Raw genomic sequence first — 24297 nt, forward strand, 5'->3', positions numbered from 1 at the left:
CTTTATTTGTATTTTAAATTCTTAGGATTAGCTCATTTTATCTCCTTAGTTATTTATTTAATCTTTGTAGATTCTACCCTTCAGAATAAAAAATATACGATGTTCACCAATTCTTTCTCTATTCTAACTTCATGGTATAAAAGCAACAGGGATATACACGACCGAATTGTTGGTCCTACGTTCGGTAATTTGAGATAATAAATATGAAAATAAAGAATAAACTGGACACCGAGATTTACGTGAAAACCCTTAAAAATTATTAGGGTAAAAGATACAGACAAGATGAAAAGAATTCAACTATAATATTTTACGCTGTATAATCACTCACTGTAATTCCAAAGAGAACACAGACTTTCTTAATACAGGAGAACAAAACACCTCACAAATATTATATAAATAAACACTCAACTGCTATAAGATGAGACAAAACTCGAAGGAGAGATATATAACAATGAGAGGAGGGAGCGCTCCCTTATCACTGTGGAACACGTTTCCAGAAACGGGTTCCCTTTAGAAGCAAATAACATGTTTGAATTCTCCACTTTATATTCAAAGAAGTATGCCCCAACTTTAATGTATTTAATGCATTGTATGTGTTGTCATTATTTGATTAGATGACTTTGCCGACACAAATACGGCATCATAAAACCTAAAATATCCCAAATTCCGAAGTCCAACCCCGCGACAATTGATTTCTTGTCAATATCCATTACTTGTCATTGATTGAATGACAAGAATTATTTGCAATGGTCACAATCCGTTGTGTTATCTATCTGTGGCCTTGGGAAAGATGGCTTTTTGTCCCGCGACGCATTATGTTCATCATCGATCTAATGATCCGAAATTTCAGAGCTTGAATTCTGAGAGTTGCATGGTTATGTCTTGGTTAATAAGCTCCATGACAATTGAGATTAGAAAGAATTTCCTCCTCTATCGCAGTGCCAAGGTTATCTAGGAAGCTGCAAGAGATGCATATTCCTCAAACGTTAACACCTCCGAATTGTTTGCAATCGAATGTCATTTACAAGATCCCCGCCAAAGAGAGTCCTCAGCCCCGTCTATGGCAACAATTAGATCTGTGAGGTGATGTGGCTCGGAATATTGCTAACCGAGTTAAAAGTGGAAGAAAATTCCTCAGTTTAATTGTTGTGTGATAATCAAGCAGCTATCATCATATCAAACAATCTGGTACACCATGATCGGACGAAATATGTTGAAGTAGACTGTCAATTCATTAGTGAGAAGATTGATGATGAGATTATTATTGTCACCTACGTTCTTACTCAAATACAGGTGGCAGACATACTGACATAGGCTATGTTTCGTCCAACACTAGATGAATTGTGTTACAACCTAGGAATGATAAATATATACGACCCACCTTGAGGAGAGTTTGAGGGGAGTGTTGATCTTATCTTATTTAGTTCATTGGATAGGAACTTGTCTATCATTTTATCCCTATCTTTATTTGTATCTTTGTATTTTAAATTCCTACGATTATGTTATCTTATCTCTTTAGTTGTTTATTAGTCCTTGTAGACTCTGTTGGAAAATTTTGATTCTTAATGAATGAAAATTAAGCAAATTAATCAATGTGTTTGATTGGAAACACTCGAAAAGAAAAACGAAGCTTAATGAACGAATATTAAGTTCGGTGGTTCTGAATTAAACTCGAAACGAGTTCATCAAATGTTGAAAGAAACTCAAACGAGTAGTCGGAACATGTAAGGGACGAAAATCGGAACAAAAAAAATTCGGTCGTGAACAGTGGCAGACGCGCGCGCAGGTGCGCGCGCTTGCCAGTGGCAGGCGCGCACATGCGCGCGGACCTGCGCGCATGTGCGCGCGCCTGCTAAGGCCGAGCGCTCTCGGCAGCGCGCAGGCGGGCGCGCGCAGGGGCGCGCCCCTTCGGCTGTTTTTCGTGTCCCTTCGATTTTTCTGATATTCAGTTACCATGGTCAAGGGACATCCCCATGAATGAAAGATCATGTCTCTTCATTTGGAAAACATTAAATATTTGATATTTTGAAAATCACACACACATACATCATTTTGCTTCTTCTTCTTCTTCCTTCTTCTTCAAGAGAGAGTTCCATTCATTTCCTTGCTAAAGAACTTGAATATTTGAGTGCTCATTATTCAAGCGTTGTAGTTGTATCTTGGGAGAAGATTGCCACAAAACTCCAGCACATTGTGAGGGCAAATTCTTCTTAAGGACAAAGTGTTCAACACTTGCCTCTACAAGCCACATTCTCATTGTTTTCTTCTTGTTCTCCTCTCAATTTTGTATACCCCAACAAACAATCTTAAGAAGAAGTTGGTTTTTGATCATTTGCAAGAAGAATTTTCAATGGCTTCATCATCTACAATACAACATCCAACCATTGCACAAGGAGAGAAACCAGAAAAGTTTTCTGGTGCAGATTTCAAAAGATGGCAACAAAAGATGCTCTTCTATCTCACAACCTTGAGTTTGTCAAGGTTCTTGAAGGAGGATCCTCCCACCGTTGCTGAAAACGAGACGGACACCAACATGAGGGCCGCTTTGGATGCATGGAACCAAAGTGATTTTCTTTGCAAAAACTAAATCCTCAATGGACTTGACAATGCATTGTACAATGTGTATTGTCAAGTCAAGACCGCCAAGGAACTTTGGGACATGCTTGATAAGAAATACAAAGCGGAGGATGCAGGCTTGAAGAAGTTCATAGTTGGGAGATTTTTGGACTTCAAGATGGTGGATTCAAAGTCCGTAATGAGTCAAGTGCAAGAATTACAACTTATCTTGCACGAGATTCATGCGGAAGGAATGAGTCTAAGCGAGTCCTTCCAAGTTGCTGCGTTGATCGAGAAACTCCCTCCGTTGTGGAAGGATTTCAAGAATTACTTGAAGCACAAAAGAAAGGAGATGGGATTGGAGGATCTCATTGTGAGATTGAGGATAGAAGAGGACAACAAGAGCACCGAGGCCAAGGCAAGTAAGATGGCAGCAAGGGTGAACATTGTTGAATCGAGTTTCCAAGGGAAGAAGAGGAAGTTTGAGAAGCAACCACAACAAGGCCAACAACCACCAAACAAGAAGAAGTTCAAAGGCACTTGTTATAACTGCGGAAAACCAAATCACATGGCTAAGGATTGTAGGAAGCCAAAGAAGGGAAATCCTCAAGCCAACGTTGTTCAAGAAAGGTCGGTACCATTTGATTTTTCTCAACTTGATTTGTCTGCAGTTATTTTGGAAGCAAATTTGGTTGAAAACTCCAATGAGTGGTGGGTTGATACCGGAGCAACTCGACACATTTGCTCCAACAAGGGGATGTTCTCCACATACACTCCATCGACCGGGAGAAAACTATACATGGGGAACTCCGCTACGTCTGAGGTGGTGGGCACCGGAAATGTGGTATTGAAGATGACATCGGGTTTGGAAGTAACCCTTGTTGATGCACTTCATGTACCAGACATAAGAAAGAACCTCGTGTCGGGGTCTCTGTTGGTCAAACATGGGTTTAGACTAGTATTTGAGTCTAACAAGGTTGTATTGACAAAGAGTGGTCATTTTATTGGAAAAGGATATCTCGATGAGAACCTTTTCAAGTTGAATGTAATGGCTATACGCCAAAATGTTGTTGAAAGTAATAAAGGAAAAAGTTCTATTTACTTGCTTGAGTGTTCTCATTTATGGCATGTTCGTTTAGGACACGTAAATTTTAATACCTTGCAACGTTTAATGAAACTTGAATTATTGCCTAAACACAACGTCGATCCAACACAAAAATGCGAAATATGTGTTGAAGCAAAAATGACCAAAGCGCCTTACCACTCGATTGAAAGATGTACAACTCCTCTAGAACTAATACACACCGATCTTGGTGATTTAAAGTTTGTACAAACTAGAGGAGGGAAAAGATACTACGTGACATTCATTGATGATAATACAAGGTACTGTTACGTATATCTTTTGAGGTCGAAAGATGAAGCTCTTGAAGCATTCAAATGTTATAAGACCGAAGTTGAGAATCAACTAGGCAAACAAATAAAGAGGGTTCGAAGCGATAGAGGGGGCGAATACGGAGCACCGTTTGATGAATTCTGCACATCTGTGGGTATAATTCATGAAACGACTGCTCCTTATTCACCACAATCGAATGACATTGCCGAAAGAAAGAATCGAACTCTAAAAGATATGATGAATGCTATGTTAATAAGTTCAGGACTACCCCAAAACTTGTGGGGGGAAGCAATACTGTCGGCTAATCACATCCTGAACAAGATACCCCACAAGAAAAATGACAAGTCACCTTATGAAATGTGGAAATGTCACAAACCTTCCTACAAGTACCTTAAAATGTGGGGGTGTCTAGCTAAGGTTGAAATACCAAAGCCTAAACAAGAGCGAATTGGACCAAAGACGGTAGACTGCATATTCATCGGGTATGCACATAATAGTAGTGCCTATAGGTTTATAGTGCACAAATCTGAAAATGTAGAAATGAATACGGGCATGACAATTGAGTCAAGAAATGCAGTATTTTTTGAAAATATATTTCCTTGTAAAGAAAGGAAAGAAAATGGTTCTAGCAAGCGAAAATTTGAGACGGAGCATGAAGGTCAAGGACCTACACATGAGCCAACTCTAAATAAAAATGCTACACCATTGGAAGGCTCTTCAAAGGAGCAAGAGCCAAGAAGAAGCAAAGGGCTAGAATCTCAAAGTCTTTTGGTCCAGAATTCCATACTTTTATGTTGGAGAATGAACCAAAAGACATACAAGATGCTCTGGCTAGCCCTGAAGCTCCTTATTAGAAAGAAGCCATCAACTCTGAAATGGATTCCATTTTGCAAAATCATACTTGGGAACCAGTGGATCTTCCACCAGGTACCAAGCCATTGGGATGCAAATGGATATTGAAAAAGAAAATGAGAGTTGATGGAAATATTGAAAAATACAAAGCCAGGCTTGTGGCCAAAGGCTATAGACAAAGAGAAGGTCATGATTTCTTCGACACATATTCACCAGTTTCAAGAATAACATCCATTCCTGTGCTCATTGCTATTGCAGCATTGCGTAACCTTTAGATACATCAAATGGATGTCAAAACGGCATTCTTAAATGGTGAACTTGAAGAAGAAATATATATGGAACAACCTGAAGGCTTCATTGTTAAAGGACAAGAAAGAAAGGTCTGTCGTTTAATTAAGTCACTATACGGACTTAAACAAGCGCCCAAGCAGTGGCACGAAAAATTTGACAAATTAGTATTGTCAAATGGATTTAAGATTAATGAGTGTGACAAATGTGTTTACATTAAAGGCACTCGAGAATCTTATGTGATGGTATGTCTATATGTGGATGACATGCTAATAATGGGGAATAACCAAAAGTTGATTAAGGGTACAAAGAAAATGTTAACAAAACATTTTGATATGAAAGATATGGGTATTGCTGATGTAATTCTAGGGATTAAAATCTTTAGAACTCTAGAAGCAATAGTTTTATCTCAGTCTCATTATGTAGAAACAGTGTTGAAGAAGTTTAACGCTTATGACTCTACCCCAGTAAAAACACCTTTGGACGTGAATGTCCATTTGGCAAAGAATCGTAGAGAACCAGTTTCCCAATTGGAATACTCCAGAATTATTGGAAGCCTTATGTACATCACTAACTGTACTAGACCGGACATCGCTTGTGCGGTTAACAAGTTAAGTCGGTTTACAAGTAATCATAGTGATGCACATTGGAAGGCGTTGACAAGGGTGTTTAGTTATTTAAAGCACACTTTAGAATATGGACTAAGTTATACAAAATATCCTGCAGTACTTGAAGGATATTGTGATGCAAATTGGATTTCTGACACCAATGACTCCAAATCCACCAGTGGCTATGTATCTAGCATTGGTGGAGGAGTAGTCTCATGGAGGTCAACGAAACAAACTTGCATTGCTAGATCTACTATGGAATCGGAGGTCATAGCGTTAGATAAAGCTGCAGAAGAAGTTGAGTGGCTTCGCAACTTTCTAGAGGACATTCTGTGTTGGACAAGTCCAGTGCCAGCAATCATGATACATTGCGACAGTCAGTCGGCAATTGCAAGAGCACAAAACAGTATGTACAATGGCAAGTCTCGACACATTCGGCGAAAACATAATACTGTACGACAGTTGATCTCTAATGGAGTTATATCTGTTGATTATATTAAATCAAAGGATAACTTAGCGGATCCGCTTACAAAAGCATTAAATAGAGATCAAATGTACTGTCTGTCAAGAGGAATGAGTTTAAAACCTACCAAATAAAGTTTTCATAGTGGCAACCCAACCTTGTTGATTGGAGATCCCAAGATCTTGGTTCAATGTGAAAACTAAATTATGAGAACTTGAGGAATCACTCCTCATTCCTAAGACGATGAGTGAAGTTGCCTACAAAGGTAGTAAAGTTAAGTATTGTACTTTTAATGATTCCGTAGCTTGCAAAAGCGAGATAAGTAGGATACCCTTTTACAAGGAGATCACCTATGTACGTGTAAGGACGGGCCGCCTCGATGAAACACGTATGAAGCCAAGATGTGTTCCATGGCCAAAACGGACACAACCGATAAAATAAAATGGAAATGGAAAAAAGATTATCATGTGGGTACAGTTGTCTGGTTTTACATGAACCGCCAAGAAGTTCAAGACATCACGTTCACTTCGTGGCCTAGTAAATCCGATTGTATTCCACTAGGGAAGGTTCAAAGCCAAAAGCCACCTCTCCTGATGTGATAATTTTTCGTATATACTCTCTCTTATGCATCACGAGCATTCATGCATTAATTTCATTCGTGTGGGGGATTGTTGGAAAATTTTGATGCTTAATGAATGAAAATTAAGCAAAATAATCAATGTGTTTGATTGGAAAAATTCGAAAAGAAAAACGAAGCTTAATGAACTAATATTAAGTTCGGTGGTTCTGAATTAAACTCGAAACGAGTTCATCAAATGTTGAAAGAAACTCAAACGAGTAGTCGGAACATGTAAGGGACGAAAATCGGAAAAAAAAAAATTCGGTCGTAAACAGTGGTAGGCACGCACCTGCGCGCGCGTCTGCGCGCAGGTGCGCCCGCTTGCCAGTGGCAGGCGCGCACATGTGCGCGGACCTGCGCGCATGTGCGCGCGCCTGCCGATTCTTCTTAAGGACAAAGTGAACAGTGGCGGGCGCGCGCAGGGGCGCGCCCCTTCGGCTGTTTTTCGTGTCCCTTCGATTTTTCTGATATTTTTTCATTGCCTTGGCATTGTTTGATGATTGTGATCAGTTACCATGGCCAAGGGACATCCCCATGAATGAAAGATCATGTCTCTTCATTTAGAAAACATTAAATATTTGATATTTTGAAAATCAAACACACATACATCATTTTGCTTCTTCTTCTTCTTCCTTCTTCTTCAAGAGAGAGTTCCATTCATTTCCTTGTTAAAGAATTTGAATATTTGACTGCTCATTATTCAAGAGTTGTAGTTGTATCTTGGGAGAAGATTGCCACAAAACTCAAGCACGTTGTGAGGGCAAATTCTTCTTAAGGACAAAGTGTTCAACACTTGCCTCTACAAGCCACATTCTCATTGTTTTCTTCTCGTTCTCCTCTCAATTTTGTATACCCCAAAAAACAGACTCTACATTTTAGAATAAGAAATATACGGTGTTTCACCAATTTTCGTATATACCTATATATACCAAATTCCTTCTGCCAGTTTGAGGTGCGTATTTCAAATCGGGCCACTTTAATTTATCTAAGTCATCGATACGATAGAGACTAATCAAGATGTTCGTCGAATGGAAGACATCGAAAGAGCATCGCAACATCCAATTGTAACCTGGTCACAAGCATACACAAATCAAAAGTACTGTTGTATCCGGTTCCTGGCCGGCCCCAACTTAATTGACTATTAAAACATATTTGTCAGCAATCAAAAGGAAAGTTGTTCAAAGTCAGTGCTCATTTCCAGCACCAAGAGAAGTTAAAAGGCACAATTCTCATATATTTGAACTGGTGGAAGAATTCAAATCCATAGACAAATAAATGGACTAAAGGCTGAACCCCAAAAAGCATAGAAAATTCGCTTTCAAATTTAATTATTTAAATTGTATGGCGAAAGTGTTGGGGAAGAGAAACGATATGTCAAATCCTAGCTAGCAACAAAAATTCAGGAGGAATTAATTCACTTAAAATTGTGTGAGCTTTTATGTTGGAACATATTTTTCCTATCAAATCTCATATTATTTGAGTTTCTGTCACATTATATATTGTTTTTCTTCAAAACAAAGGGATTATATAGGAGGAATTTTGGAAAAATAATTTGGTGTAAAATGCGGGGATTTTAATATTGGTGCATGTATGAATACATATTAATGCTATCTACTAGATAAACAATATTCATAATATTACCAGCATTAACGAGGCGTAATTTTTGTTTCACGAGATAATTAAAGTTTAGTTTTGGAGCAATGACTATGATTTTTCTTTTTGGAGAGGGAGTGACGATATGACACCATAAATTACCAACATGACACCAAAAAATACTGACTTACTTTACAAAACACTATCAGTTTGATCAAAATAGTTAAAAATTAAAATTCAGTGCATCAAAATCAAAATTTGACAAGTTAATGAACTAAAATCCAAAATTAATTAAATTAGTGGATTAAAAAAAATATTTTCCTAAAATTAAAACATTATTGTGATGCACTCTCCCTTCTCAGTTCCAAAAGTTTCTCAACAACAATCATGCATGCATGCTCTGATCTTTTTGCCCTTTCTTCATCCGTATCAAGAAATCGCATGCTGCCACCTTCTCCAATTTATCTTGTAACAAAAGCATAACGTGATTAAAACAATTGAACCTATGTAAACCTCACTAAGTGAATTAGTGGGCTACTTTTGTGGGTGGGCAAAAGTCAAAACGTGGGATCGATCGATCGATCGCGTGAGGAATCCAGCAAACCTTCCATTTCATCCCTTAGCTAGCTGCTTTAACTTCATCCACAAATTCTTCCTTTGCTTCACATTTACTCACCCTTTCCACAATGATAACGAAGCAATGTGCCTTCTAATTTATCTACTTTTATGTTTTCAAAACATTTGCATTTTCACCTAACCAACTAAACCTAAATCCTGATATATACACCTATAAATAGCTGCTGATAGCTCATATTTTAAGTACGTACTCTCACAAAAACTCCAATCTAGCTATTATCCAAGAAACTAGTGTCAAGAATCTTGTTTTATCCGTTCTAAGGATTTCAGGTTCAATTTTCACGTATGACAAACATAAACTCTTACTTTGTTTTTGCTTTGCTTATATTTTCAGCATTGGCAAGGGTTTCTGAAAGCCGAGTGGCGAGAAAGGACCTGAACCTGAACTTGGGTGGCTTGGGCGGGATAGGATTGGGCTTGGGTACTGGGATTGGAATTGGTTTAGGAGGTGGAGGAAGTGGCTCAGGAGCTGGGGCCGGTTCTGGATCAGGGTCCGGCGCTAGCTCGAGCTCTAGTAATTCTAGCTCGAGTTCGAGTTCAAGTTCTGGTGGTAATGGTGGTGCAGAGTCGGAAGCTGGATCTTCTGCTGGATCAAGAGCTGGATCAAGTTCAGGTGGCCACAGTGGAGGCGGTGGCGGAGGCGGATCAGGTGGTGGGTCTGGGTCGGGATATGGTGAAGGGTCTGGCGGGGGAAGTGGTCATGGAGGGCCGGGAAATGGAAATTGAGTGCATGCATGTTATGCGTTTGCAGGGCATGTAATAAGTTTCTAAAACGAAGAAGGAGAATGCATCTATCTAACGTACGAATTATATGTGTTTGTTTGGTTGTCAATTTGTCTTACAAAGTTTTAAATATAAGTTCGGATTCTTGTATGTTATTAGTGAATTAGCTTTCGACGTCATTTGGATAATATAAAATAAAATGTAAACAATATCATTTTAATATTTGAACAAAATTCATTATTTTGATAATTAATTAATATTTAAAAAGGCTACATGCTTTTGACATGGATTATGTCTCTTGTGAGACGGTCTCACGAATCTTTATTTGTGAGACTGGTCAATCCTATCGATATTCACAATAAAAAGTAATACTATTATCATAAAAAGTAATATTTTTTCATAGATGACCCAAATAAGAGATATATCTCACAAAATACGATTCGTGAGACCGTCTCACACAAGTTTTTGCCTTTGACATGAATTATGATCAATTCATGGATATATAACTTTATATGCATAATAAGATACTTTTACAAATTAAAAAAAAAATTATAAAGGCACTTCGTATATGAACAACATATACTTAATAATTGCATCGATCGATGTTCATACACAAGGATAATATTGTTGTAATATCTAATTAGGTTAATAAAAGAACTCTTGGCCTATCTTTTTATTCATCTATATACAATAATTGTCTCTAAAGATCAATACCAAATACAGTGGAGTTGTTCATTAACTAGAAAGAGATTGGTCTAATAGAAAAGACATTTATTTGGATGAAATCTAAATTAACTTATAATTTTTAAAAGTATTCCCATTATTTTTATTTATCTTACTAGAATTAATTATTATATATAGTTTACTAATTTTTTCAATCATTCAAGTAAACATAGCATGTATTTAGGACTCGAAAGGGGCAACATGATTGAGTCATGGATCAAGATAACCCACAGCAGAGGTGCTATGCACTATTAAAAAAAATTATTTTTTTTAAAAATTGATATTTTTATATTTTAATTATTTCAAAATCAAAATTATATTTTTTTAAAACTTTAAAAAATATCTTTTGAAAAACTATTTTCTTTTTTTTTTTGCATTGTTAATTTTTCTCATTCCTTTTTAAAGTTTTAAACACAAAAAATATTTTTTCCTTTCTTAGATATTTAAGAAATAATCCAATTTTCAAAAAAAATGTAAAATTTTTTTAAAAAAAGACTAAGTGTTTGAACAAAAAAAATTATACAAGATAATTTTCTTTTTGTATCGTGTCAATTTTTTGGTATTATTTTTAATTGTTCGATAGATTCAACCTTTTTAAGTTTTTTGTACATTTTTTGAATTAGATTATTTCTTATATCCTTAAAATATATATATATATATATATATATATTTTTNTAATTTTATTTTTGTTACAGATATGTGATTAATAAAATTTTATCTTCTAAATAAAAAATTAACAAGATAAAAAAAAGGAGAAAAAAAAGGAGAAAATAGTTTTTGTTTTAAAAGAACTATAATATTAAAAAAAATTGAATGTACCGTTGTTTTTTTTTTGTTCGTTCGGAATCACATATTTGTAACAAAAAAGTTCAATTTTTATTAACATTTTTTAAAAAAAGAGTTGAAAAAATTATAAAAGAAAAAGTGATAAGAGAGACGTCATTTTACCCCCACAATATATATTTGTAACTAAAAATAAAATTGTAACTTTAAATTAGATTATTAATCACATATTTTAATATAAAAAATATAACTTTAATTTTGAAATAATTAAAATATAAAAATATCAATTTTTTAAAAAAAATAAGTTTTTTTTTTAATAGTGCACAGCACCCTCTGCTATGGGGATCTTGATCCTTAAGTCATTCCATTTTTCAGATTATAATTTGTGGAACATAATCGTATTATTTATTATAACTATTTGTATCATGGTATTTTAAAAAGACAGATTAAGTGATTGATTAAGAATATGTTTGTCTAAACTTATTTAAAACATTTTAAAAGTTTTTTTTATATCTTATAGGTTGTTTTAGAAGTTTATAAATCTTATTTTTAAACCCGAAAATGAGCATTACATGATAATATTGATATACAAAAAATGAGAAACAAAAAACTAAATAATTGTGCATTTTGATTATATGTTCTCTCTCATTCACTACAAAAAAGAATTCTAACTTTATATTAGGTTCTATCAATTTTCACTTGAGTAGGTCTCTTGTGAGTCGGTCTCACGAATCTTTATCTGTGATACGGGTCAACCCTACCGATATTCACAATAAAAAGTAATACTCTTAGCATAAAAAATAATATTTTTTCATGGATGACCCAAATAAGATATTTGTCTCACAAAATACGACCTGTGAGATCTTCTCACACAAGTTTTTGCCTTTTCACTTATATTCATATGTTTATTTAAACATCGGAAAGATCACGCGTAGAGAAAACTCAACGCCTATTAACCAATTTGTTCATGGTTTCAAGCAAAGCACATTCCAAAATGGAGGAAATATATAATGGAACAAGAGAAAAACTCTAAAATATGATGCTTGTGTTCCTCTTTATTGGGGGAAAATGCCAATAAACATAAAAAATTGTTTAATTTATTAAACAATTTATCTTATTTTTCATTTTTTTAAAAATCTCAACATTCAAGATAATATTATCGAGTAATCCGAATTCGCACACTAAAATATGATGACGGGTCTTCGTGATAATGTCAATCTATTATTTTACGGGTATAACTAAAAATTCAGATTATTCGACAATATTATATAGTATTTTTAAGCTCGTAGAAAACTATCTCTAATATTTTTAAATGAAATTTATTAAATATAAAATAAAACTTTAAAACATTTATAATAATTCATTTAACAATTTATAAATAATTCGTATATCAATATAATTTTTTACTCAGATCAAAATAATAAATTTCAAGGGAAAAGAAAAAGCAGCTGAGTAAGGAAATTAATCCCCGTCGAGTGATTGAAAGTGAGAACAGGGGAAGATATGAACCGGGTGATGAGCAAATGTATAGCATCTCCCTCTCTTTTTTGCTGCGCTCAGCTTCGTTTCTCACGGTTTCGAGCCGCCTCTTCAAGAATGGCATCTGAATCTTCATCCTCACCCTCTCCTTCCTCCGCCATTGATTTTCTCTCTCTTTGCCACCGTCTCAAGGTATGTATTTTGTTCGTGTTTGTTGGATTTAATGAATTACCAGAACCACGTACTGGTGCGCTGTTTGTTTTGCTCCTATTCTGTTTATTTATTGACCAGCATGATAATGGGCTGGCAGTAGTTTTTCCTGTTGGCACTGGCTGAAGACTATTAAATCATTGATGGAGATATTGGCATGAAATTTGTTTCTTCTTTTTTCCTGAGCCCTGCTTGATTGCCATGCCTGTTGATGGGTAATTCGAGGGGGCGACGAGGGGTTGATTTTATTTAATTTTTTGGGGTCGACTTTTTTGTTGATTGATTGAACTGGGCAATGGCATACTCGTTGCTGAGATAGCTGAAAGATTCAAGTCTAGTTGTCAATTTCTTCAGTATCTTTTGTTTCGTGATATGTGAGTATGTGACATGATGGATTTTGGCTTGTTGTCATCACACACTGTATCCCGAAGAAGTTTTGTTTTTATGTCTTCATTCATTCCTGCTGGTATGCTCTTGATTGACTCTTGCTTTGATATTAAAATCTAGTTGCTGCATTGTACAGAGTCAAACCTGATCTTTTTACGCTAATCAGTTAAACTAAAGTCGATTGAAGGTTATATGTATCTGTGAAATGATTTGATGGTGAAAGTTCTCAGCCTGAAACAGAAATCATGGAGCAAAGTTCACAATGTGTTTTTGCAGTAATTCATCAATACGTCTAGATGCTGGAAAGCATCGTCATACAACCATAAGTTTGTTTCATCTTTTGATGAAAAAGTTGAAATGCTTTAAACAATTTTTGGTGTGGTGATATTGAATTAATGTTGAGTTCTATTGACTTGTACTGTGTCTTGAGGTGCAATCGATGTGTTTCTACTGATGTACTGATTTAACATTTTTTATTGATCTTAGTTTGGCATTATAATTTGATTCTGTGTGCAGTTCATACATGACTTGACCAGTGTGCAAGTTTTTATATTTATATTATAGCGTTCACACAGTACTCTATTAATCTGCTAATTATATTGACCTTGGCAAACTTACTAGACGACAAAGAGAGCAGGATGGGTACGGAAAGAGGTTCAAAAACCTGAATCAATAGCTGATCACATGTATCGGATGGGATTGATGGCTCTTATTGCTCCTGATCTTCCTGGCGTCAACCGTGAGAAGTTGGTGTTTTGTTGTCCATTACTTCAACTATTACCTCGGTTTTATATGATTTCAGTAGAAGAATGGAAAAAATTAATATGTTGTTTGACTATTGTGGCTGTTTGATTCTGAATTCAGGTGCATAAAAATGGCGATCGTTCATGACATTGCTGAAGGTGGGGATAGACATACTTAGTTCTTTTGTGAGGCTCTTCTTCGTGAGTACTTTTTGCATGAGAAAGAGAAAGAAGTTTGCCGCAATTTCTTTTTTGATTAACAGCTTGCAAACCTTCACTAAACAATATTCTTACTGATTTATTTTAGGATCAGACTAGACCATATACTCTGACGAGTCAAAATGAAAAGGAAAAAGGAAAGAAATCAAAATTTAGGAAAAATTCTATCAATCCTGTTCTTTGTCTTTCTCGATAAACTTCTTGAATTTTATGTGGTGCATATGTGTTATCTTTAATGAGTGTTTTCCATCAAGATACAGTAATGAAATATGTGAATGCGTGTTTAATCATTTAATGCGGGCATGATGATTCTGCTAACTAGCATCTCAATCTTCTTGTTTAATTCCTCTGAATAGCTATTGTTGGTGATATCACTCCTGCTGATGGGATCCCAAAGCTTGAAAAGAGTCGAAGGGAGCGAGAAGCGCTAGAGAGTATGTGTGAACTACTCGGTGGAGGTCCAAGAGGTATTATGTTTCTTTTATCTCCACTAATTCAGCTTCTTGAACTGATTTTTATGTAAAGTGATGTATCATGAATTTTACCAATAGTGGGCCTGATAGCTGATATTGCCACAGCTAAAGAGATTGGTGATTTGTGGATGGAGTACGAAGAGAATTCTTCATTGGAAGCTAAGGTTGTCAAGGACTTTGATAAGGTAATCAAAATTTGTGTAGTTATTTCCTTATTGTATGAAGTTCCCACTTCTGAGAAGTTTGTTACCGGTAGTAGTTGCATATGGTGCTGATGATGTGAAAGAATCATATTCTACATGGTTGGAGACTGAATAGTCATGGGGATCACCAATCTAATTTTAGCAAATAGAACTTCATTCAAGTTGATTGTGTGTTATGGAATGATTTGATGTTTATTTTCAAATATCTAGTATTCTTTATTTTTTCAATTTGATAAACCTATAAATTAGGTGCCTTAGTTTGATTACTTGCCAGACCTATACTTGTGAGTTTTATTTAAAGTCTCTCTTTTTCTCACTTTATTTCACATTTAATTTCTTTTCCATTTCCCTCCTCTACCCAGCATTTTCTATCTGCATTCTCATTCTCTTCCTTCTCCTACATCAGTCAGTGTAATTAGCTAAAGAGGTATTGATCATATGGCTGTAGTTATTATTTCACATTTGCTAGGTGATTGCATTTTATCTACTATTTTTTTTTTTGCTTTTTTAATGATTAGAAAATTGATCTCCATTTTCAGGTGGAAATGATACTTCAAGCTTTGGAATATGAAAATGGTTGGTTAACAACAGCCGTCTAATCACAAGTATTTGATTGTAGATTTATGTTATTATATAGCTCAAAGAAATGATATGTTGTCTGTTAAGAACAGTAAAACTTAAGAATTCTGAAACGCCTTGAGATGTTGATTGCTGCTATCTTGGATGCAGTAAATAATCTGTTATTATTTACCATTTCACTGGGTGTACTACTGGACTTTCTGTTAGTATATTCTTTTCCTAGTACTCTGTATGTTTGGTACTGTGACGTCAATGGGCTTTTGAGAGCATCCTTTTTATGGGTCACTCTATTTTACAGCCACTGCTAGATCAATTGTCTTTCTTCAACTCTGGGGGATATGTCTAATTAACTATAATTTTCTTCAAGCTGCACGTATGCTTTTGGAAAATCATTTTTAATTAGCAATGTGAAGAGGTATAACCATTTAATCAGCATCATTGCTTGGGATTATAGCGCTCCTATTTATTGTTTATCACTTGCCATAACCAAAAAAAGGTATGAAGCAAAGACGTTCTTGTGGGGAGAAATGTAAAAAGAAAAGGGAAAATAACTCTTCCCTCTGCTAGGGGGCATCTGCAGACTATCATAATTAGATTACTTCCTCCTTGTATACTAGGCGGAATGGAATTCAATCTGTATCCAAAGGACTGTCTGATGTTAGGAGGATTGTACTTCATTATTCAACTGCCTTGAATGCTTCGTATGCTAACACGTGTTGTTATTTCGTTGACTCATATACTTCAATTGTGTTGTGTGTGCAGAGCAAGGGAAAGATTTGGAAGAATTTTTCGAGTCTACTGCAGGTATGCTGTATTAACCATCAACTCAGACAAGTGTTTACTGTCACTTGCATATAACATATAGTAATTTGTTAGAAAATCAACCACCTTATTTCTGATCACATTCAGACTTTATTCCTGAGACGGCTTTGCCATCGTTCACCGGCTTTAGAATGGATTTCCCTGTTATTACTGTTGTGTTGCCCGCATAAGGGATAATATTGTTGGATAAATGAAATAATAAAGAGAAGAGTGGTAAAGGAAGTGGGAGTTGTCCCACATTGGAAAATTAGCCTAGGTGAGTCTCCCTTATAAGCTCCTAGTTTGAGCTATGGGTTTGGCCCCAAGGGGTACTAGAAGTTTTTAGACGGGGGAAGACGCTAGTAGGCTAAGTCTCGGTGAATTAAACACACACGCGCCCGCCCGCCCGACTCGGCTCGGCGCGGCGCGGTGCGGTGCGGTCTTTGATCAATACTAATCTTTTTGGACCAAATTTATTTGGAAATTAAAATTTTATTGGTAGTGCTCACACCAACATGATGCATATGGATAGGCGTAGGCGCGTGGATGCGCCGCTTCCCGCGCGGATGCGCGCTTGCTGCTGGTTCGGTGGCCAACGAACAGAGCAATGCGCGCGGCCGCGTGGATTCTAGCGCGGGTGCACGCGCATTGATGTGCCTAGAACCGCGCGCAGCTTCTCGCGTGGATGCGCGCGTTGTTCTGGCGCCTTGCTGGGCGCGGCCAGAACGTTGCGCGCGCTGTGCTGTTTCGGAAAACTGAGCGTCCCTTGGCTTTCAAAGCATCTTCTCTTGGCTGTTTTTGCACCAATCCATGTGTCCATTGCCTACAGTTGTAACTCTTCTCCGCATCCGGTATGGAAAGACGCGTCTCTTCTACGCATCCGGTCATCCTTTATAAATAATCCTCTCCTACATCATGGTTAGAGTTCGAAAAATTTCATGCCATATTGCTGCATTTTTCTCTCATTTCCAGACTTGAAAGTTCAAACATATTATTGTTCGCTGCGTTCAAGAGTTTGTAGTGTTGCATTCTCTTGATTGAAGTCGTTGTATCTTGGAGACGATTGCTTGCAACGTATAGCACTTTGATACGGGCAATTTCGTCTTGCGGACAAAGGAAATTCCTTGCCTCGACTTGCTCTTTCTGCTGCTATTTTGTTCGTGATTCAAGACCTGATTTTCAGAACCGAAGAGGAACTTGAGATAACATTCAACAATCGCAAGACGAAATATTGTTCTCTTCTCTTTTCTGAAAAATGTCGACTCCTCCTACTGCTCCTGCGCCAATGCCTACCGTCCCTGCTGCTCCCGCTCACGGCGAAAAGCCTGCAAAATTTTCTGGTGCCGACTTCAAACGGTGGCAGCAGAAAATGCTCTTTTATCTCACCACATTGAGCCTGTCTCGGTTCCTGACAGAGTCCCCTCCTGTCATATCTGAAGGCGATACCGATTCGCAACGAAGGAATGCTGTTGATGCATGGAACCACAGTGACTTCCTCTGCCGCAACTATATCTTAAATGGACTTGACGACATGCTTTACAGTGTCTACTGCTCTGTCAAGACAGCCAAAGAATTGTGGGACTCGTTGGAGAAAAAGTATAAGACAGAAGATGCAGGAGTCAAGAAGTTCGTAGTTGGCAAATTCCTTGACTTCAAAATGGTGCACGCCAAATCTGTAATAAGCCAGGTACAAGAAATTCAAATTATTATTCATGACTTATTGGCAGAGGGAATGAATATCAATGAAGCATTCCAAGTGGCGGCTATTATTGAAAAATTGCCACCCATGTGGAAAGACTTCAAGAACTACCTTAAGCACAAGCGCAAGGAGTTGAAACTTGAAGATCTGATTGTGAGGCTTCGAATTGAGGAAGATAGCCGAACTTCTGAAGCCAGAACTCACAAAAGAGCAATGGAGGCCGAGGCCGAGGCAAATTTGACAGAATCTAGCACTAGTCACAAGAGAAAGCGCCCTACAAATGAGAAGAAACGAGGGCATGCCAAAAAGTTCAAAGGAACTTGCTACAACTGTGGCAAACTAAATCATATGGCCAAAGACTGTCGTCTTCCAAGGAAAGTCAACAAAAATCAGAATCTAAGGCAAGCCAATGTCATCGAAGAAAGGCATGTTCCCATAGACCTATCTCAACTTGATCTATCCGCAGTTGTGTTTGAAACCAACTTGGTGGATAATCCAAGGGAATGGTGGGTAGATACCGGATCCACTAGCCACATATGTGCTGAAAAAGAAATGTTCTCATCCTACACTACTGTAAGTGATAGGAAATTGTTTATGGGAAACTCTACGACGTCTGAGGTCGTAGGAATTGGCAAAGTGGTGTTGAAGATGACTTCCGGCAAAGAGATAACATTGTTGAATGTGCTGCATGTGCCAGACATTCGAAAGAACTTAGTTTTTGGATCTTTGTTGAGTAAGGCTGGTTTTAAACTTGTGTTTGAATCGGACAAGTTTGTCCTAACTAAGGCTGGTGTATTTGTAGGAAAAGGGTACCAAAATAGTGGTCTCTTTAAACTGAATGTAATGAATGTTTGCCGCCATGAGGCGAAGAATAAAGTGAATGATTCTGTTTACTTGTTTGAAAGTTCTAATTTGTGGCATGAAAGATTAGGACATGTTAACTTCAAGACATTACAAAGACTTGCAAATTTAAATGTAATACCTGCGTTTAAAAGAAATCCACAAGATAAATGTGAGATTTGTGTTGAAGCAAAGATGGCCAAAGCTCCATTCCATTCTGTGTCAAGAAGTACTAATCCACTTGAATTAATTCACACTGACGTATGTGATTTAAAGTTTGTGCAAACTCGAGGTGGGAATAAGTACTTTATAACATTCATTGATGATTGCACAAGGTTCTGTTACGTCTGCTTATTGAAAAGTAAAGATGAAGCTATAGAAGCTTTCAAAAATTATAAGAATGAGGTTGAGAATCAATTGAGTACAAAAATCAAAATGATTCGAAGTGATAGAGGTGGAGAATATGTCGCTCCATTTGAAGACTTTTGCACTAACAATGGCATAATTCATCAAACTACAGCACCATATTCACCTCAATCAAATGGAGTTGCAGAACGTAAAAATCGTACTCTTAAGGAGATGATGAATGCGTTGTTGATATATTCTGGCTTACCTCAAAACTTGTGGGGGGAAGCAATACTATCTGCAAACCACATTCTTAATAAAATACCACACAAAGGGAAAGATGAAACTCCATATGAGTTATGGAAGGATCGCAAACCATCCTATAAATACCTAAAAGTGTGGGGGTGTTTGGCTAAAGTAGAAATACCCAAGCGAAAACAAGTTAAAATTGGACCCAAAACTGTTGACTGCACTTTTATTGGATATGCATATAATAGTAGTGCATATAGGTTCTTGGTGCATAAGTCAGCGATTCCTGATATTAATGAAGGAACGATTATGAAATCAAGGAATGCAATATTCTTTGAAAACAATTTTCCTTGTAAGGAAAGAAAAGAAGGTACCAATAAACGGTCTTATGAATCTAGTATTGATTCTAAAGAAGTCAATGAAGAACCAAGACGTGGAAAGAGAGCAAGAGTTGAAAAGTCCTTTGGTCCTGACTTTATGACTTATATGTTAGATGATGAACCAAGAACTATTCAAGAAGCTCTATCCAATCCCGAAGCTCCTTTCTGGAAAGAAGCTATAAATGATGAAATAGAATTCATCATGCATAATCATACGTGGGAATTGAGTGATCTTCCTCCGGGTTGTAAGCCTTTAGGATGCAAGTGGATCCTTAAAAGGAAATACAAAGAAGATGGATCTATAGATAAATACAAAGCCCGATTGGTGGCTAAAGGATTTAAACAAAAGGAAGGATATGACTTCTTTGACACATACTCTCCAGTCACTAGGATTACATCCATTCGTGTTCTCATAGCTATTTCTGCATTGCATAACCTAGAGATTCACCAAATGGATGTAAAGACAGCCTTCTTGAATGGAGAACTGGAAGAGGAAATATATATGGAACAACCAGAGGGGTCTGTCGTTCCCGGACAAGAAAAAAAGGTGTGTAAACTTGTCAAGTCATTATACGGACTCAAACAAGCACCTAAGCAATGGCATGAAAAATTTGACACTACAATGAAGTCAAATGGTTTCAAAATCAACGAATGTGATAAATGCGTTTACATTAAAGGTAGTGCAAATGCTTATGTCATTGTATGCCTTTATGTAGACGACATGTTGATTATGGGAAGTAATCATGAGTTGATTATAAATACCAAGAATATGTTGAAAAGGTCTTTTTGATATGAAAGACTTGGGGTTGTGTGATATCATATTAGGGATTAAAATATCTAGAATGCCTGAAGGAATAGTTTTATCACAAACTCACTATGTTAAAAAGGTGCTTGAAAGATTCAGTACCTTAAACAGTCGTCCTGCTAGAACACCTATAGATTTAGGTGTTCATTTAGCAAAGAATAGAGGAGAACCCATCTCACAACTGGAATATGCAAGGATAATAGGTAGTCTAATGTACTTGACTAACTGTACTCGTCCAGATCTTGCATATTCAGTTAACAAGTTAAGTAGGTTCACAAGTAATCCAAATAAGGATCATTGGAAAGCCTTAACAAGAGTGCTTGGATATTTGAAATATACATTGAACTATGGTTTGATATATTCAAAATATCCTGCAGTTTTAGAATGATACTGTGATGCTAATTGGATATCTGACACAAAAGACTCCAAGTCCACTAGTGGATATGTATTCAAAATAGGTGGAGGAGTGGTGTCATGGAAATCGTCTAAGCAAACATGTATAGCTCGATCCACTATGGAATCCGAGTTCATAGCGTTAGACAAAGCTGGGGAAGAAGCCGAATGGCTAAGAAACTTCCTAGAAGATATTCCTTGTTGGAATAAGTCAGTGCCTTCCATTAACATTCATTGTGATAGTCAATCGGCAATAGGCAGAGCACAAAGCAGTATGTACAATGGTAAGTCTCGTCACATTCGACGGAGACATAATACCATAAGACAATTGATCTCGAATGGGGTTATTTCTGTCGAATATGTGAAATCAAAGGAAAACCTGGCGGATCCGTTTACTAAAGGAATAAATAGAGATCAAATGTACAAACTGTTGAGAGGAATGGGCTTAAAACCCACGAAATAAAATATTTATAGCGGTAACCCAACCTTGTGAATTGGAGATCCCAAAACCTTGGTTCAATGGGAAAACTAAGTTATAAATATTGGTTGAAAACTTGGAAACATGAAGGCTCATTCCTATGAAATCCAAGTAGAAAAGACCTGCAACACGTGGTGAGGTTAAGTTTCTTTTAATGATTCTTATACCTAAGAGGTAGAGTATGGCAGAATACTCTAGATAGGAGATCACCTATATAAGTGAGAAGTAATGGCCGCTTCAATGGAAAACACTTATGAATCTAAGATATGGTCCAGGGCCGAAATGGACACAACATGAGAACAAGAATATGTTAGAATTATTATTGTGTAAATACTATTGACTTGGTTTACACAAACGGTTGACTAGTTCAAGACATCATGTCACTACTCAACTAGTAAATCCTATGGTACATTACTAAGGAAGGTTCAAAGTCAAAAACTACCTATCCTGATGCAATAATAATTCACAAGAGCTTTCAAGTGAATCTGCATACATGCATTAATTTCATTCATGTGGGGGATTGTTGGATAAATGAAATAATAAAGAGAAGAGTGGTAAAGGAAGTGGGAGTTGTCCCACATTGGAAAATTAGCCTAGGTGAGTCTCCCATATAAGCTCCTAGTTTGAGCTATGGGTTTGGGCCTCAAGGGGTACCAGAAGTTTTTAGACGGGAGAAGACGCTAGTAGGCTAAGTCTCGGTGAATTAAACACACACGCGCGCGCCCGCCCGGCTCGGCGCGGCTCGGTCTTTTACCAATACTAATCTTTTTGGACCAAATTTATTTGGAAATTAAAATTTTATTGGTAGTGCTCACACCAACATGATGCATATGGATAGGCGTAGGCGCGTGGATGCGCCGCTTCCCGCGCGGATGCGCGCTTGCTGCTGGTTCGGTGGCCAACGAACAGAGCAATGCGCGCGGCCGCGTGAATTCTCGAGCGGGTGCACGCGCATTGATGTGCCTGGCGCACAGCTTCTCGCGCGGATGCGCGCGTTGTTCTGGCGCCTTGCTGGGCGCGGCCAGAACGTTGCGTGCGGCCGCGGGTGTTGTCGCGCGGCTGCGCGCGCTGTGCTGTTTCGGAAAACTGAGCGTCCCTTGGCTTTCAAAGCATCTTCTCTTGGCTGTTTTTGCACCAAACCATGTGTCCATTGCCTACAGTTGTAACTCTTCTCCGCATCCGGTATTGAAAGACTCTTCTCTTCTACGCATCCGGTCATCCTTTATAAATAATCATCTCCTACATCATGGTTAGAGTTCGAAAAATTTCATGCCATATTGCTGCATTTTTCTCTCATTTCCAGACTTGAAAGTTCAAACATATTATTGTTCGCTGCGCTCAAGAGTTTGTAGTGCTGCATTCTCTTGATTGAAGTCGTTGTATCTTGGAGACGATTGCTTGCAACGTATAACACTTTGATACGGGCAATTTCGTCTTGCGGACAAAGGAGATTCCTTGCCTCGACTTGCTCTTTCTGCTGCTATTTTGTTCGTGATTCAAGACCTGATTTTCAGAACCAAAGAGGAACTTGAGATAACATTCAACAAATATTTAATCTAGAAAATGAAAATTTATACTTCAATTCAAGTTCATCTACTTCAACTAATAGCGTCTGTGCGCACTGTTTGTAAAATTCAGGCAATGCATACTGGTAAAGAATGATTCGAAGCTTCAAGTATTTTCAGATCTTCATCCATATGCATCTCTTTTAACCCTATGTATATATTTGAATGATTTTTCATTTCAGTTGCATGTACATAATTGATAATACCTCAACTCCACTGAAATCCCTTTCTCAACTCTATCAATCTTTCTGCAGGCAAGTTCCAAACTGACTTAGGCAAAGCTTGGGCGTTGGAGGTGGCATCAAGGAGAAGAAAGCAAAACTAACATTTTAACCCAAAATATTACAAGATTCCTTTGCTTCCGGACCCTAACCTGTTGTTATTTTCGCAAGGGGCGAAATATCATTTTATCTAACCTGTTGTTATTTTCGCAAGGGGCGAAATATCATTTTATCACATCTGCTTCATCTTCGATTTAAACTCGAAAAGTAGAACTCGGTTTTTAGAATTACTTGCACTTTGTTACTCATGCACACACATCAGGGGATACATGTATGGAGTTAACTAATGGTCAAAGGTTCCTTGTGAAACCCATTTTATATATTGATCTCATAGGCTATCTATTTAAAAATATTTTTACGTGTTTCTATACATTTTTTTGGTAAATTTATAGACCAATAAAAATTAAAATAATTATTTATTTGTTAGATATATTAAATTTGGTATCATGTTGCGGAGTATCCGCACTGGTCCGGTTACCCAAGCCTGCCGGCCCCTTGGTTTATTATAAAATTGTATTTTTGTAAATGTTGAAAAATAATAATTATTTAATTTTAAAAACCTAATAATATTGATAAAAAAAAAGATAATAAATCATATGAATATTTAATAATAATAATTAATAATTTTAAAATTAACAATAATTGTAATAAATCATTAATATTATCAAAAATAACCTGCGTAACTGATTTAATTTGAAAATTAATATCAAATCAAATTAAAATTGAATATTTTGTTTTGTATTATTAACCAAATTATTTATGGGAAAAGTTTTATTTACAAAATATAAGTAAAACTGCATACAAATAGTGAACTTTTTTAAAAAAAATCTGTTTAATAAGTTTAACTGATTTTTTTTTAATGAAATCACCGAAACCAAAATGATAAACCGATTTGATCTATTTTTTTGAACATTAAAACCCGGGTTTCTAT

At 36.8% G+C, this 24297-nt stretch overlaps 3 protein-coding genes across 3 annotated transcripts; all 3 read left to right on the plus strand.

The window, feature by feature from the left end:
• The first annotated feature begins 2659 nt into the window (after window positions 1-2659).
• LOC140977446 (uncharacterized) lies at window positions 2660-6294 on the plus strand. The gene is made up of 2 exons (XM_073442194.1): window positions 2660-3632; window positions 5312-6294. Exons 1-2 carry the CDS (start codon window positions 2660-2662, stop codon window positions 6292-6294), a joined length of 1956 nt encoding a protein of 651 aa, XP_073298295.1.
• Window positions 6295-8904: 2610 nt separating this feature from the next.
• On the plus strand, window positions 8905-9940 carry LOC140977571 (uncharacterized). Its single transcript, XM_073442321.1, has one exon. It carries the CDS (start codon window positions 9294-9296, stop codon window positions 9732-9734), a length of 441 nt encoding a protein of 146 aa, XP_073298422.1. The 5' UTR covers window positions 8905-9293; the 3' UTR covers window positions 9735-9940.
• Window positions 9941-12632: 2692 nt separating this feature from the next.
• On the plus strand, window positions 12633-23734 carry LOC140976380 (uncharacterized). The gene is made up of 8 exons (XM_073440489.1): window positions 12633-12908; window positions 13935-14059; window positions 14178-14215; window positions 14632-14742; window positions 14854-14933; window positions 15491-15527; window positions 16293-16334; window positions 23340-23734. Exons 1-8 carry the CDS (start codon window positions 12741-12743, stop codon window positions 23408-23410), a joined length of 672 nt encoding a protein of 223 aa, XP_073296590.1. The 5' UTR covers window positions 12633-12740; the 3' UTR covers window positions 23411-23734.
• Window positions 23735-24297: the final 563 nt, after the last annotated feature.

The sequence above is a fragment of the Primulina huaijiensis genome, chromosome 5 (assembly GCF_012295235.1).
Source record: "Primulina huaijiensis isolate GDHJ02 chromosome 5, ASM1229523v2, whole genome shotgun sequence".
NCBI classification, from domain to species: domain Eukaryota; kingdom Viridiplantae; phylum Streptophyta; class Magnoliopsida; order Lamiales; family Gesneriaceae; genus Primulina; species Primulina huaijiensis.